Here is a 14,273-nt window from a genome sequence, read left to right on the forward strand (position 1 = left end):
TCTACCATTGCTCCCTAGCGAACGTTCGCCGAATAGCATAATAACCGATAAGAAAAAAAAAATGTCCGCGATCCGCCTGAGCTGGTGCAGTGGTGTCCGTCTCAAAGCCTCTGGCCCACAACTGGCCGCGGGTCCCCTTCCATGGAAGCGCGGCACCCTCGGCGGAACTCCCCCTCTCTCTCGTAGCCAACTGGGTACCTGATTGTCGTGCATTGAGAACCCATCTTGTGGACGTGATCTCTTTTTGTGCTTCCGTTGCTAGCCCTATAATCCCCTTGGTGATTGTTTCTGGTACGTGAACAGGTCGATCTAATCCCATGATTCCATGCACGCTACGTTCTTCTTCTCGCCCTTGATTGAAGATCGATCCCGCGGATCACGCCGTTAATTTTCTCCACCGAGATTCCAAATCCAATTCCGACTGCGGAACAATGCCGAGGATCGTCAACTTTTTTATTGCTAACCAGGTCTTCTTCCTCCACTGATTATCTGCCCAGGTCGCCGGCCGGAAGCTATCTACCTGTCTGGCAATCTGCTCCGGCCATGGAGAGCACCTTGCTGAGGCCACCCGCTCTAGGACTGGGATCGCCCGCCGGGCTTGGAGGCGGCACGGCCGGCTGGAGGTCCCGGAGCGCCACGACGCCTCCCTCCGTGGTCCCGGCGCTTCCCAAGCCGGCACGCTGGCGCCCCGTCAAGATGTCAGCGCTCGCCGGCCACCGGCGGGATTTACACACCCATCCGGCCACGCCCACGCCCGCGTCCGTGTTCCTCGGCGGCGGTGGCGGCGGCTTCGGGCCATCGTCGTTGTCGTCCCGCGGGTCGTCGTCGAGGGGCCGACGTCGCCTCGTCGCCAGGGCTATGTTCGAGAGCTTCACCGAGAAGGCCATCAGGGTGATCATGCTGGCGCAGGAGGAGTCGCGGCGCCTCGGGCACCACACGGTCGGCAGCGAGCAGATCCTCCTGGGCCTCGTCGGCGAGGGCACCGGCATCGCCGCCAAGGTACTCAGGTCCGCCGGGCTGAACCTCAAGGACGCTCGCGCCGAGGTGGAGAAGGTCCTCGGGAGGGGCCCTGGCCTCATCCCCATCGAGATCCCCTTCACCGCGTCGGCCAAGAAGGTGATCGAGTCCTCAACTGAAGAATCGCGCCAGCTAGGTATGTTATGCCCACATTGCAAGTTCATCCAAAGAAGATGTTCTTGCGTTAGGTTTTCTTTTGGTTATCTTTTTGTTATTAGTGAAGTTCTTCTCTTGATCTAATGCTGACGCACAGCAATTTATCAGCGCAGATAATTTGTTAGGGACTGTTTTTGTTTTGTCCACACATATGGTTCTCATATGCAGTAAAATCTCACCAAAATTGCAGACATGTTTCAGTAGGCATAAGAATATTTGTATTTCGGTCAAGAATTGCATCGCCATCAAAATATTTCAGTGAACATGAATTTCAGCAGAATTTAAACAGAACTCAAAATTTCACCCAACTTTGATTGTATTTCAGTCAAATTCAAGGTTTTTTTTGTCATCCGACCGAACTGGAAACCAAAATAACGATGTCGGTGATTTCAGCGATGGCCCAATTCTGATTGGAATCGAGAATATGAACAGTGGTCAAGACAATCCATAGATACAATGTACATTATGGTTAACTGTAATCCCTCTCATCGAATATCCTTCGCGAAATATTAAACATTGTGACTTTCCTTTAGTTTTCTTATCGCGCCAGCTAGGTATGCCCCATTACAAGTTCATCCAAAGAATATGTTCTTGCGCCAGCTAGGTTATCTTTTTGTAAAGTTCTTTGGGTTTTTTTCAAACGGAGGCAAAAGCTTTGCTTTTTTCATTAATTAAGAAGATAGTTGCACGGGTAATTACGGGAAAACCGGGCAAAAATAATACATCAAGAGCCAAACCCACACACATGCTCAAAAAGCCAACAAGAACACCGCAGATGGCACTCCACAACAGCCATCCTGTGTAACATCGTGCAGACTACTCCCAAAGAATTTCTTAGCGACTGTTTTGTCCACACATATGTTTCTCATTTTCAATATAATTTCATGAAAATTGCCGATATTTCAATAGGCATAAGAATATTTTTATTCCGTCAAATTTGCATCACCGTCAAAATATTTCAGTGAACGTGAATTTCAGCAGTATTTTTCAGTCAAAGTCAAGGGAGAATTTTTGTCATTCAGCCAAACTGAACCGAAATAACAATGTCAGTGATTTCAGCGATGAGCCAGTTCTGATCAAAATCGAGAATATGAACCATGGTCAGGCATTCCATAGATGCAAAGTACAGCATGGTTAACTGTATTCTCTCGTGATATAGAATATCATTGGCGCATTATTAAGAATTGGGAGTACATATTTAGTTCTCTTATTATCATTGTTCTTTGTTGCTATTGTTTGCTGCTGCGCATTATACTTTCTTAAAGAACTTACACAGTCGGTTATGTATTTTTAGCACTAAATCGCCTTAAAACTGTACAGGGCATAATTACATTGGAACGGAACACTTGCTTCTTGGGTTGATCCGTGAGGATGATGGTGCAGCAGCCATTGTACTCAAGAACTTTCAGGCTGATCTCGGCGACATACGCAACGAGGTAGATTTACACTGAGAAGTGCTGACCAAACGGTCAGTCTTTTTACTTCCATTCTCAGTTGGAAACCTCACAGCTATGAGTTATGTGTTGCTTCTTTTAGGTTATCAAAATGATCACTGACATGTCTGAAGATCAAACTGTCGGCGCCGGCGTCGGGGGAGGAAGCAGTGGGGCAAAGATGCCAACACTCGAGGAGTACGGGACTAATCTAACAAAATTAGCACAGGAGGTACTGAACTAGGCCCGTCATGCCATAATAATAGCACTAGCTCAGAATGCAAGGAAATAGAGTAAATAACTTGTGAATCTTGATATATTCTGTAGGGGAAGCTAGACCCCGTCGTCGGAAGGAACAAGCAGATCGAGCGCGTGCTGCAGATTTTGGGGAGACGTACAAAGAACAATCCCTGCCTAATTGGAGAACCCGGTGTTGGAAAGACGGCTATCGCGGAAGGCCTTGCGCAGCGCATTGCCACCGGGGATGTGCCTGAAACAGTTGAAGGGAAAACGGTTTGTGTTAATCACATCTCTTGTGCTAAATATGCTATGATATTGGCTCTGTGTATCTTTCTTTTACTCCCTCCGTCTCATAATATAAGGGTGTTTTTTACACTATATATTATGGGACGGAGGGAGTAGCTCTATATATGTCTGGTACACAAAGCGAAGTCGATATGAGGCATGATCACCATTGGCTATGTTTTCTTTTGTTTGAGCCGTCCTGGATTTTGTTTGATATCACTAGGTGAGATGAATAATGGATCTTCTTCTTGTAACCTGTCATGGTAGGTTATCACCCTTGACATGGGACTTCTTGTTGCCGGGACCAAATACCGTGGAGAGTTCGAAGAAAGGTTGAAGAAACTGATGGAAGAAATCAAGCAGAGTGGAGACATAATACTTTTCCTTGATGAAGTCCACACTCTGGTGGGAGCAGGAGCAGCAGAAGGTGCTATTGACGCTGCTAACATTCTGAAGCCAGCACTGGCGAGAGGCGAACTTCAGGTACAGATATGTACACTTTTCATGCAGTGACTAGTATAGTCTGATTCAAGGAAAATGTCATAACTCATAAATCAAACATTTTTGTTAGTGTCTTGGGGCCACTACAATCGACGAATACAGGAAGCACATTGAGAAAGACCCTGCGCTGGAGAGGCGCTTCCAACCGGTGAAAGTTCCGGAGCCCACAGTTGATGAGACCATAGGAATCCTCAAGGGGCTCCGGGAGCGATACGAGATCCACCACAAACTCCGATATAGCGACGAAGCGCTGATTGCCGCTGCCCAGCTCTCATATCAATACATCAGGTTTGTGAATTCCAAGAGCGCTTGTACTATCACATACTGAGTAGTTGGTCAGATTCGCTTGCAAACTTCAGCGTTGGATAGGAGCAGTTCCCAGCGTACGATGAAGTTTCTGACAGACTATTTTGTTTGCAGTGATCGTTTCCTCCCAGACAAAGCAATCGACCTGGTTGATGAGGCAGGATCTCTTGTCAGGCTACGCCATGCCAAGGTAGTGCAGATGTTCTTGAATGATGATGCGCCTAAACATTTTTCCAAGTTGCTGCGCTTACAAGATCTGAATCTGAATTTTGAGCTATGATGACAGCTGCCTGACGAAGCTAAAGATCTCGACAAGAAGCTCAAGGAAATCACCAGACAGAAGAACGACGCCATCCGCTCCCAGGAATTCGAGACGGTAATCTTTTCGTCTATGATTCAACAAGAGTCAACCTGAAATGCACATCTTATAGGAGAACGTCAATTCCCCGAATGATGTAGGCCGGAGAGCTTCGCAGGGAAGAGCTTGAGCTCAAGACCCAGATCATGTCGCTGGTGGACAAGAGCAAGGAGGTGAGCAAGGCGGAGATGGAGTCGGGAGCATCAGCTGGCCCGATGGTGACAGAGGCCGATATCCAGCGCATCGTCGCGTCGTGGACCAGCGTCCCCGTGGAGAAGGTCTCCGTGGACGAGTCCAGCCGGCTGCTCAAGATGGAGGAGACCCTGCACGGGCGCGTCATCGGCCAGGACGAGGCCGTCAGAGCCATAGGCCGCGCCATCCGCCGCGCGCGCGTCGGGCTCAGGAACCCCAACCGGCCGGTGGCCAGCTTCATATTCGCCGGCCCGACGGGCGTGGGCAAGTCGGAGCTGGCCAAGGCGCTGGCAACCAGCTACTACGGCTCGGAGGAGGCCATGGTCCGGCTGGACATGAGCGAGTTCATGGAGCGGCACACGGTGGCCAAGCTCATCGGCTCCCCTCCTGGCTACGTCGGGTACACGGAGGGCGGGCAGCTGACGGAGGCTGTCCGGCGGCGGCCCTACACCGTGGTCCTCCTGGACGAGATCGAGAAGGCGCACCCGGACGTGTTCAACCTGATGCTGCAGATCATGGAGGACGGCCGGCTGACGGACAGCAGGGGGCGGACGGTGGACTTCAAGAACACGCTCATCATCATGACCTCCAACGTCGGCAGCAGCGTGATCGAGAAGGGCGGGAAGCAGCTGGGCTTCGACCACGATGACGGCGAGGCCCGCAGCAGCTACGGCAGAATCAAGAGCCTGGTGGACGAGGAGATGAAGCAGTACTTCCGGCCAGAGTTCCTGAACCGGCTCGACGAGATGATCGTGTTCCGGCAGCTCACCAAGATGGAGGTCAAGGAGATCGCCGTCATCATGCTGGCGGAGGTGACCGGCCGGATGAAGGCCAAGGGGATCGAGCTGATGGTGACAGAGAACTTCAAGGATCTGGTCGTGGAGGAAGGCTACGACCCCAGCTACGGCGCCCGGCCGCTGAGGAGGGCCATCATGAGGCTGCTCGAGGACAAGCTTGCGGACAAGATGCTCGCCGAGGATGTCAAGGAGGGAGACTATGTGATCATCGACGCCGACCCGATGGGTAACGTCGCCGTCCTCAGCCGGCACAGCGACTTGCCGAAGGACCAGCCACTGGCGTTTCCTGCCTAGCTAGTACAGTTTAATCAAGAAGTTCTTTTTTGTTTCTATATATTTTGTACTACAGGGGATTAAGCAGTTGCATAGTTAAATTTCAGATGCCAGACATGGTAGCATTTTCGTAAGCAATGAATGAAAGAGAGATCTCCTGATTACCGTTGCTCGGCAAACACTGGCCATTTGGCAAGCAATACAAGACAAGGATTAAATTTGGACGATTTTCCTTCGATCACGGAAAATATTGCAACTTGACAGGGTCGATAATATGTTACTTCTATACAAAATGATGATACTACTATAGTTCTCCAATGGCACTGCGAAAGGAGGCTATCCGAACAATATAGGCCAACCAAAAGAACCCAGGAAAGTACCTGTACTATATACCTTCCATACCACCACATCAGTAGCTAACGCATGTTAAGAAGGTTCAGAGGGCACCCCGCCTAGGTTGGACCTAGACCTCGCTTCTTTTGCTTCGGATTGGGACTTGACGCTTCCTTAAAAGCTGATGGGCAAATGGTGTTTATGCCACAGCTGCCGCATTTGGGCCTCAGCGGAGTACAGATTGTCTGACCAAATCCAACCTACATGAGATTTTCAGCTCCAACATAAGACAAGCATTTCTGGGAATTACGAAGGTATAATCCAAACGTGTTCTGCTCGATCCCCACCAAACAAAGAAGAGCTTATGGTTACTTGGAAATAGGAAAGAAAACATTCCCTGTAATCAAAGTTGAACCAATTCAGTGGAGCATTACCAGTAGTGGGTTTATCGGCTCCCACTCATCCTTGGGCAGCCACTTCTCAAGAGACATCCTTGTCTGTTCTGGTGTAGTAGTTTTCTGTGCAAAAAAAAATGGTAAATATAACTTGTTTCCAAGCAGAAAGAGTAGACAATACGAACTTAACAAACAACCTGCTTTGTTCCTTCTCGGAAGACCCATCCAAGACGGTTAGAAATGCGATGCACATGAGTGTCCACACAGATTCCTTGAGTATTCTTCCATGCGATGCTCATCACCTGTTTAGTGAAAAATAGCTGTGAAGAAACTTAAGTTTAAATTCCAACTATGGATTATATGATTAGTAGATAAATTACCAGATGAGCCATTTTAGGGCCAACTCCTTTCAGAGCAAGCAGATCAGTCAAAGTATCTGGAATATCTCCTCCAAATCGCTCAAGGCAAATTCTGGAAGCTTCTTTTATGAATTGGGCCTTCCTCTGATAGAATCCAACCTGATTAAATTATGCACAGTACTGTATAAATAGTTGACCTCAGTAGCTTAATGTAAGCGGTGCAAAGATGACAGTAGAAGCTAACAAAACCGTTAAGGCGCTTGCCTCCGACTAGCTAATTTAGCAACAATTGCAATTACCCACATGAGACAGTAACAAAGTCTAAAGCAGGGCCACACAGGTCTAGTCTGTTATCTATTGGCATTATGCCAATGATGTGACAACAAAAGTAGATGATCAAATTCTATTTTTCATGTTCATAGCTTCAGATACTAATAAAGTAACAGTCACCGTTTAAACTAAATCAGGAAGGTGCCATTACTTTTGATCCTAATTAAGAAAAAGGCCCTGGCAACTTACAGGTTTGATAAGATTTGCCAGTGTGGCCTCATCTGTTCTGACGATAGCATCAGGGTCAAGTAAACCGTTCTCACCGAGACGCTCCACAGCAGCTGATAACAATTCAGTCCAAAATAGGTAGTCATGTAAATATCGTAAGAAAGAGAAACGCTACTAAGTACAGTTACAGCTAGGGAAAATAATTAAGTAGAGTGACTTTTTCATGACAAGATTAAATCAATTCAGTGGAATATGTAGTCATGTAAATATTGTAACTTATTTTGGTTCTTTAATAGAAAATATACCGTAGGGGGCTCCCCTACTGTTCAGTGGTTAAAAATCAATTCAGTGGACAAACAGCTTGAAAATCCACCTCAAGTTCGGAAATCTGAACCGCCATTCACTAATCTATATTAACACCATATAAAAGATTCCTACTAAATTCAAATTCATATTGCAGTAAAAAAACAAATTTGTATAGAATAATAAAAGAGCTCACAGGTGTAAGCATGCTCAATTCTTCCACAGTGCCCCTCTCCATCCAACAGTATAGCACATTTATTAACGGACCATAATGGTTAGATCCATGCAAGTACTTTATACCAACAAGGGATGAGCAAACCAGACAAACAATACGATCAGTTTTCTGCTAATTGCTAACAAACTTGTGTTTCTAACAATTGTCAAAACAGGGTGAAATTACATGTTTCTGGAGAGATGGGGAGAGGATAAGGAACAGACTAGTGTGTATTCCAGCAATGCTTTGGACTTGCTGTTGAACATCTATGTAAGAACACCGTCACATTTGAACAATTTTCAGCAGAACATGGATTACTACCAGCTTCAGCATTCACAGGCTATCACTAATAGGCATGAAATGATAAGTTGAGTCAAGTTCCACAATGTACTATACTCCGAGCAGTAATTGCAAGAGAATTAAGTCTCAGATGCATATGCTGAGGTCATAATTTCACGGCCGTGGAAACTGAACTGAGCGATTTGAACTGCCGAGCGTTTTCAACAATCGATTCTAAGTGAACCACTGATTCAGTTACTTCAGTTCCACTACAAAATTGGAAGATACATATAGTAAAAACCAGTTGCAAAAAAAAAATCCTAAGTCATACCATGCGTAACTTCATCTTTTGTCTGGCTTGACATCATTGTTGATATAAGAACTGCAAACCTTCTTTCCTGCACAGGAAGATGTAGCTTATGGTTTGTTAACTAATGAGGATCAATAGTGTTGCATAGCATCATTCAATGCAACTGGAGCCAGTGGAAAACAAATATTAGATCCACCAAAAGAAAATAGCAGATCAATGTGCAAAACTTTGTTTACAACAAATATGCAGTGATATGAGATCAATCGAATGGATCAATAGGCCCAAATCAATGGCCAATCTGCAATCCATTAGCCATGAAGCCATGTACAGACTGCATTTTCTGCCTAGCTAGTAAACATTTCAAATGGTAACATAGCACAAGAAAATTAGGGGAATTTGCAAATTACATAAAACCCACACTCTCCCTATGTATGACATATTAAGCCAAAGAGGATCACATCCTCATGTACTGTTCATAGTAAATGGGCTTTGAAAACTACACTTTGAATCTGAACAACTCTCTGACGAATACCTTGGGTGGAAGAAGAGAACCAGCCTTTTCACAGCCCTTTGTATCTACGGGGGCCTGGCCAGATAACCTAATGTTTTTAATACCTGCAAGAACTGCTTCCCAATTTTCTGGAGCTGCAACTACACACATTACTATGTTAGCTTCTTGATCAGCAAATGGACATGAGGATCAACACAGTTACATGTAGGAGCAAAAACTCTTAATAGAGCAGTCAAAATATCTGGTTTTGACACAATTGCTTCGCATGGTGCAACATTTAACTATTCAAGTGGTACTGGTACGCATGTAATGATCTGAAGTCAGGAAAAGTGGACCGAATCTATTCAAGAGCCTAAGTTGAAAGAATTTGAACTCCGTGAAAAATTAGGCATCCCAATAATGATGTCTGCAGGAATCAAAAGGCCAGAATGTAGGAGCAACATGTATAGTTAAATTGATCCCACAAAAGAATGTAAACACTACATGGACAAAATGATGCAATTCACTAATTCAAAAAATGAGGAAATATTGTGGATACTGATTATATAGGTTTGACTTGATAAGCTGCGTCTGTCTATTTTAAAGATCACCATTTTGGTAACATGGGCCATCTGGAACACTAGAAATGAATTTACTTCTAAAGGTCTTCAGCCAAATCTATGCAGATGCAGGAATAGATTTAAGGAGGAAATGAGATTGCTTATTCACAGAGCTAAAAGGAAAGCATACTCAGGGCTGCAACCTTGGGTTGAGGCGTTCATCTGACTTGGTGCATTCTAGTAAAGGGCACTGCCTTGTGTTAGTTTTATTTTATTTCCTGTACATCCTTCTAAACTTAAAATATAAATACACGCAGTAGGGATATCTACTGTCTTCCTCAAAAAAAAATCAGGTTGCAAGAATAGAAATAATCTATAGTAAGAATAACAGCGACATCATCTCAAAAAAAAAGAATAACATCAATATAATGTGGACAAATATGACATAATTTATCTTTCCTGTTAATCTTCTGACGTCTAATTACCTTCCACTTTCACAACAGATGAAACTCTGATCTTTTTCTCCAACCTGACTGAAGACATGAAAGGGTAAGCTTTTCATAGGACATAAGGGCAAAATTTACTCCTACAGTAAAATGACACGTGCAGATTTACAACAAGATTAACCATATGCAGGAAACACAAAAGGGGGATTACTGCACAGAATAATGATAACAAGCCAGCTTGAAGAAACAAACGCAAACATGCAACAATTGACTCTTAACATTCATAATAGTCCTTAAGCAATGCAAAATTTAAGCACATGGTACATGTGGAGCAATTGATTGACGAACTATGATTATGGATCAAACCATTTAGATGAAACATCGAAACTTACCTGGTGAACTGTTCTTATTTGATGATGCTGGTACCCTCTTTGTAGATACTGATGTTCTTGCCTCGGTCTTTACATATCGAAAATCATCGATGTCAGGAACAGCACCAACCTGCATATGTGTAAATGTTTTCTTCAGTGGGACCTGAATTGGACCAAAAAACCAATAGTAGAAAAGGAAGCACTGCTAAACTGAGAGCACGAATGCACTGAAAGGGTTAAAGTGCAGCTGTACAATTACATTTCAGCATAACCGAACACTCAAGCCCGCAGTAATTTAAACAAAGTCAGGAAGAAGAATTAGTGATGCATAACACTTCATTTTTAATATGAAGAGAAACATTATTATAGTTAGTCAGCATATACCTCCTTAGGATGCTCCTCCTTTACTTCAAGCACCCGGTTCAGCCTTTTCCTCTCCACGGAATTCATTTCAGACTTGGAGTAGTCAAAAGAAACACTGGGTTCACACTTCACTTCCTTTACACCTGAACAGGCACCAATCGTTCTTTAGACAAAACAAGTAATAGTAAACACACTATGAAAACAAGAATGCGGATTTTAACAGTCATAGATATGACTGAATGGAAAGTATCGAGTCGTAGCTGAAGTGAATCGATGCGAAACAAAATTTAGTGATCTTATTTATGAAAGGAAAAAAGAAAATATTTTGGATCGTACTTATGTCTTGAAATTAAAAGGTTCAGACAACATGAACATACAGAAATAAGTGAGATAACTCATCTAAAAAATGTTTTCCTTAAGGGGGGTTACTGCACAGAATAATGTACAAGCCACGCTTTAAGAAACAAACACAAACATGCAACAACTGACTCTTAACATTCATAATAGTCCTTAAGCAATGCCAAAATATAAGCGCATGGTACATGTAGAGCAATTTATTGACGAACTATGATAGACTTTTAGCATTCGTAATAGTCCTTACGCAATGCAAAATATAAGCACATGGTACATGTAGAGCAATTGATTGACTTACTATGATTATCAATCAAACCATTTAGAGGAAACATCGAAAATTACCTGGTGAACTGTTCTTATTTAATGATGCTGGTACCCGCTTTGCAGTTACTGACGTTTTTGCCCCGGTCTTCACATATCGAAAATCTTCGATGTCAGGAACAATACCAACCTGCATATGTGGAAATATTTTCTTCAGTCGGACATGAATTGGACCAAAAACCAATAGTAGAAAAGGAAGCACTGCTAAACTGACAGCACGAATGCACAAATGCACTGAAAGGTTTAAACTGCAGTTGTGCAATTACAATCTCAGAATAATTGAACACTCAAGCGGACAGTAATTTAAACCAAGAATTTGAGAAGTCCAGAAAGAAATCGAAATATGCACAACGCTTCCTTTTTAATATGAAGAAAAACGTTATTATAGTTAGTCAGCACGCAGCAGGTACCTGCTTCTTAGGAAGGTCCTCCTTCACTTCAAGCACCCGGTTCAGCCTTTTCCTCCTGACGGAATTCATTTCAGACTTGGAGTAGTCAAAAGAAACACCGGGTTCACACTTCACTTCCCTTACAGCTGAAAATGCATCAATTCATGCTTTACAGAAAACGAATAATGATACTAAACAAACTTCGGAATTAAGACATGTAGATTTTAACAGTCGTAGATATGACTAAGAATGGGAAGTAGTGAGTCGTAGTTGAAGTGAATTGATGCGTAGTTAGGCTGAAAAAATGTTAGTGATCATACTTGAGCTTTTCTTCTTGTCAATTAAGCAGATATAAGTGACAAGCAAACTTCTTGCATTTTACGAAAGAAGAAAATAATCAATTTTGGATCGTGTTTATGCCTTGAAATTAAAGCTTCAGCCTTCAGGCAACATGAACATACAGAAATAAGTGAGACAACTCATCAGAAAAATTGTTTTCCTTGCATTCAACAAACAAGCACATGGTAACTAAAAGACTATGATGCATAAGAACATCACCAGCTTTTAGTGATAAGAAAATAAAATGGTGTCCGGGTGGGGCTGCTTCCATCTTTTGTAGCATTTCCAGAAAAAGGTGTGCCAGAGGAAAAAGGACTGAAACTTTGCGACTTTGCAAACATATTTCACACAAATTAAAAGCGTATGACATCTTTTTAACATATTTTGGATCGTATTTATGTCTTCAAATTAAAAGGTTCAGGCAACATGAAAATGCAGAAATAACTCATCTACGCAATGTCTTCCTTACATTCCTTTTTTAGGGAACCTTACATTCAATTCAACAAACAAGCACATGATTACTAAAAGTGTATGACCCACGGGAATATCACCAAATCTTCAAGAGAGCACACTGTTTTCACACAATTTGTCAAGTGAAATGAACAATTCCAGCCACTGAGCTTTTATTGATAAGAAAAAATTTGTTTTGGGCGGGTGGGGTTGCTTCCAACTTTAGTACTAGCATTTCAAGGAATAACCACTTCCTCCACAGGCTTAAGAGAAATAACCAACTAAATGTATTTCCATAATACTAGCAGCAAATGGAGCAAGGAAATACACAAGCACAGAACTGAATTTAAAAAGGGGGGAAAGAGGCGAACTTTCAGCTGGGTTGAGCTCCGGGCGGGATGCGCGGATGAGCCTGGAGGCGCGCCGCGAACTGGACATGGCGGAGATCGACGAGAAGAGGCCAATGCGGTGCGGGAGGAGACGGAAGGGCATGGGCAGCTGACGCGCGCCACTGCGTTAGGGTTTTATGAGCAACGGGAGGGAGGGAGGGAGGATTGGAGGAACAGGGCTGCTGGTTGCTTTCCAACTTTTCCCCTGTCTTGGTCTTGGTGGGTGGGGTCTTCCCCTGCGGCGAGTGGCGTTCCACGGCGATGCGTGGCTCCCTTCTTGCGGCGGCCAGGTTTGTCTCGTGGGATACTGCGTCGCCTCTCGTAATCCGGTTGTTTGTTGGCCTCCGAGTGGATCACTGCCGTGTCAACTGGTTAGAGCAACTCCAACGGGGCGACCCAAACGGACGCGTGTTTTATTCGTTTTTTATCCGTTTGGATCGGCCAGCGGACGTGCGCGTCCGCATTTTAAAATGGGTCGGCTTGACCGCCCAACAGGGAAGCCGACCCAAATGTGCCGTCGTGAAAAATAATAATAAATTGCACGAAATAAACATAAATAAACATAAAGTGACCGGTCAAACGCCGGCCAAAGTCCACCTAAATCTAATAAACATTAAAAAAAAGTCTGCGCCCGCCTGCTGTCACCCGGCACGCTGCCCTAGACGTCGTCGGCCTTGCTCTTGCCCTTGCCGTCGACGTTGCTGTCGTCGGTGAGGTCGATGAAGACCGGAGCAGGGCCAGCCCACCCCGAACGCCGCCTGGTACGCTGCCAGGACAGCCTCCTCCGGCGTCTGCTGGGGCGGCGGCATTGCGGCAAGCCGCGCGCGCTCCTCCTCCTCCTCCTCGAGCCGGAGCGCCTCCGCGTCGCGTTGGAGCATGGCGTCATAGCGCTTCTGCTCCTCGCCGTCGGCCTGCTCCTGGCGGAGCCAGTGCTCCTTCCATCGCTCGAGGTGGGCCGCCTCCTCCTCCGGCGTCGCGGCGAAGTGGACGGGAGGCGCGCTCACCCACTTGCGGTACTGACCCGTCCACGAGTAGGCCTCCTCCGGCCAAGTGGGTGGAGGCGGGGAGTGCTTACGCGTCGGCTCCGACTCCGGTTTGGGCTGGACGGGCGGCGACGGTGGCGGTGGCGGCACGAAGAGCGGGGTGTGGACAGAGTCCCCTGCTGCCGACAGGGCAAGGGCTTGCTCCAGCCCATCCCAGTGTGCGTCCTCGAGGCGGCTAGCCTCCAGCGCGTGTTGCAGGGCCTACTCGAGGGCGGCTTGGTACTCCGCCTCCGCCTCCATGTCCTCCGGCTGTACCTGCGGGGGCGGCGGCGGGACGGCGTCGACACCCGAGCGCCGTTGCTCCTCATGTTCGAGGGCGAACCACGCCTCCCAGTTGAGGGAGTCGGCGGCGTACTCTGGCAGCCGACGCTGCTCCGGCGTGAGCTGCGCGCGGCGCCTGCGCACCTCGTCGTCGTGCGCCCGTTGGGTACGAGGAACCGCTAGCACCGGGATCCGCTGCGGATCCAGATGCCAACGGTGCGGCAGCGTGACATCGGGGTACGGCAATG

The 14,273-nt window shown here is 45.8% G+C and overlaps 2 protein-coding genes across 5 annotated transcripts; one reads left to right on the forward strand and one right to left on the reverse strand.

Moving 5' to 3' along the window:
• The first annotated feature begins 280 nt into the window (after positions 1 to 280).
• Positions 281 to 5,660, forward strand: LOC109742891 (chaperone protein ClpC2, chloroplastic-like). Its single transcript, XM_020301990.3, has 9 exons — positions 281 to 1,153; positions 2,494 to 2,609; positions 2,710 to 2,838; positions 2,934 to 3,119; positions 3,399 to 3,614; positions 3,703 to 3,920; positions 4,053 to 4,128; positions 4,225 to 4,314; positions 4,398 to 5,660. The coding sequence occupies exons 1-9, from the start codon at positions 544 to 546 to the stop codon at positions 5,577 to 5,579; spliced, it is 2,823 nt and encodes a 940-aa protein (XP_020157579.2). The 5' UTR covers positions 281 to 543; the 3' UTR covers positions 5,580 to 5,660.
• Positions 2,840 to 13,040, reverse strand: LOC109742892 (endonuclease III homolog 1, chloroplastic). 4 transcript variants are annotated; one of them, XR_012181346.1, is made up of 14 exons: positions 12,704 to 13,040; positions 11,565 to 11,689; positions 11,176 to 11,284; positions 10,501 to 10,622; positions 10,138 to 10,246; positions 9,785 to 9,832; positions 8,782 to 8,894; positions 8,271 to 8,337; positions 7,165 to 7,256; positions 6,667 to 6,804; positions 6,484 to 6,588; positions 6,326 to 6,409; positions 5,939 to 6,151; positions 2,840 to 3,096 (listed from the first exon to the last, which is right to left on the reverse strand). XR_012181346.1 is itself a non-coding variant. In XM_020301991.3 (13 exons), the coding sequence occupies exons 1-13, from the start codon at positions 12,822 to 12,824 to the stop codon at positions 6,011 to 6,013; spliced, it is 1,380 nt and encodes a 459-aa protein (XP_020157580.1). In that variant the 5' UTR covers positions 12,825 to 13,022; the 3' UTR covers positions 5,772 to 6,010. The 4 variants fall into 4 exon arrangements, 2 of the variants coding, with proteins under 2 accessions (XP_020157580.1, XP_020157581.1); XR_002227956.3 differs by having other exon boundaries at positions 8,782 to 8,900; positions 12,704 to 13,010; XM_020301991.3 differs by lacking the exon at positions 2,840 to 3,096 and having other exon boundaries at positions 5,772 to 6,151; positions 8,782 to 8,900; positions 12,704 to 13,022.
• Between the last annotated feature and the right edge of the window lie 1,233 nt (positions 13,041 to 14,273).

Source organism: Aegilops tauschii, chromosome 4, assembly GCF_002575655.3.
Source record: "Aegilops tauschii subsp. strangulata cultivar AL8/78 chromosome 4, Aet v6.0, whole genome shotgun sequence".
In the NCBI taxonomy this organism is placed as follows: Eukaryota; Viridiplantae; Streptophyta; class Magnoliopsida; order Poales; family Poaceae; genus Aegilops; species Aegilops tauschii.

What these genes read in the sequence shown, in the direction of transcription:
- LOC109742891 (XM_020301990.3), top strand. Translation starts at nt 544, where the DNA reads ATGGAGAGCACCTTGCTGAGGCCACCCGCTCTAGGACTGGGATCGCCC. An exon ending in CTCTCATATCAATACATCAG is followed by an intron (nt 3,921 to 4,052) that starts GTTTGTGAATTC and finishes TTTTGTTTGCAG; the next exon opens with TGATCGTTTCCTCCCAGACA. An exon ending in TCAGGCTACGCCATGCCAAG is followed by an intron (nt 4,129 to 4,224) that starts GTAGTGCAGATG and finishes CTATGATGACAG; the next exon opens with CTGCCTGACGAAGCTAAAGA.
- LOC109742892 (XM_020301991.3), bottom strand. Translation starts at nt 12,824, where the DNA reads ATGCCCTTCCGTCTCCTCCCGCACCGCATTGGCCTCTTCTCGTCGATC. An exon ending in GTTCTCTTCTTCCACCCAAG is followed by an intron (nt 8,338 to 8,781) that starts GTATTCGTCAGA and finishes CTTCCTGTGCAG; the next exon opens with GAAAGAAGGTTTGCAGTTCT. An exon ending in AAAAGATGAAGTTACGCATG is followed by an intron (nt 7,257 to 8,270) that starts GTATGACTTAGG and finishes AATTGTTATCAG; the next exon opens with CTGCTGTGGAGCGTCTCGGT.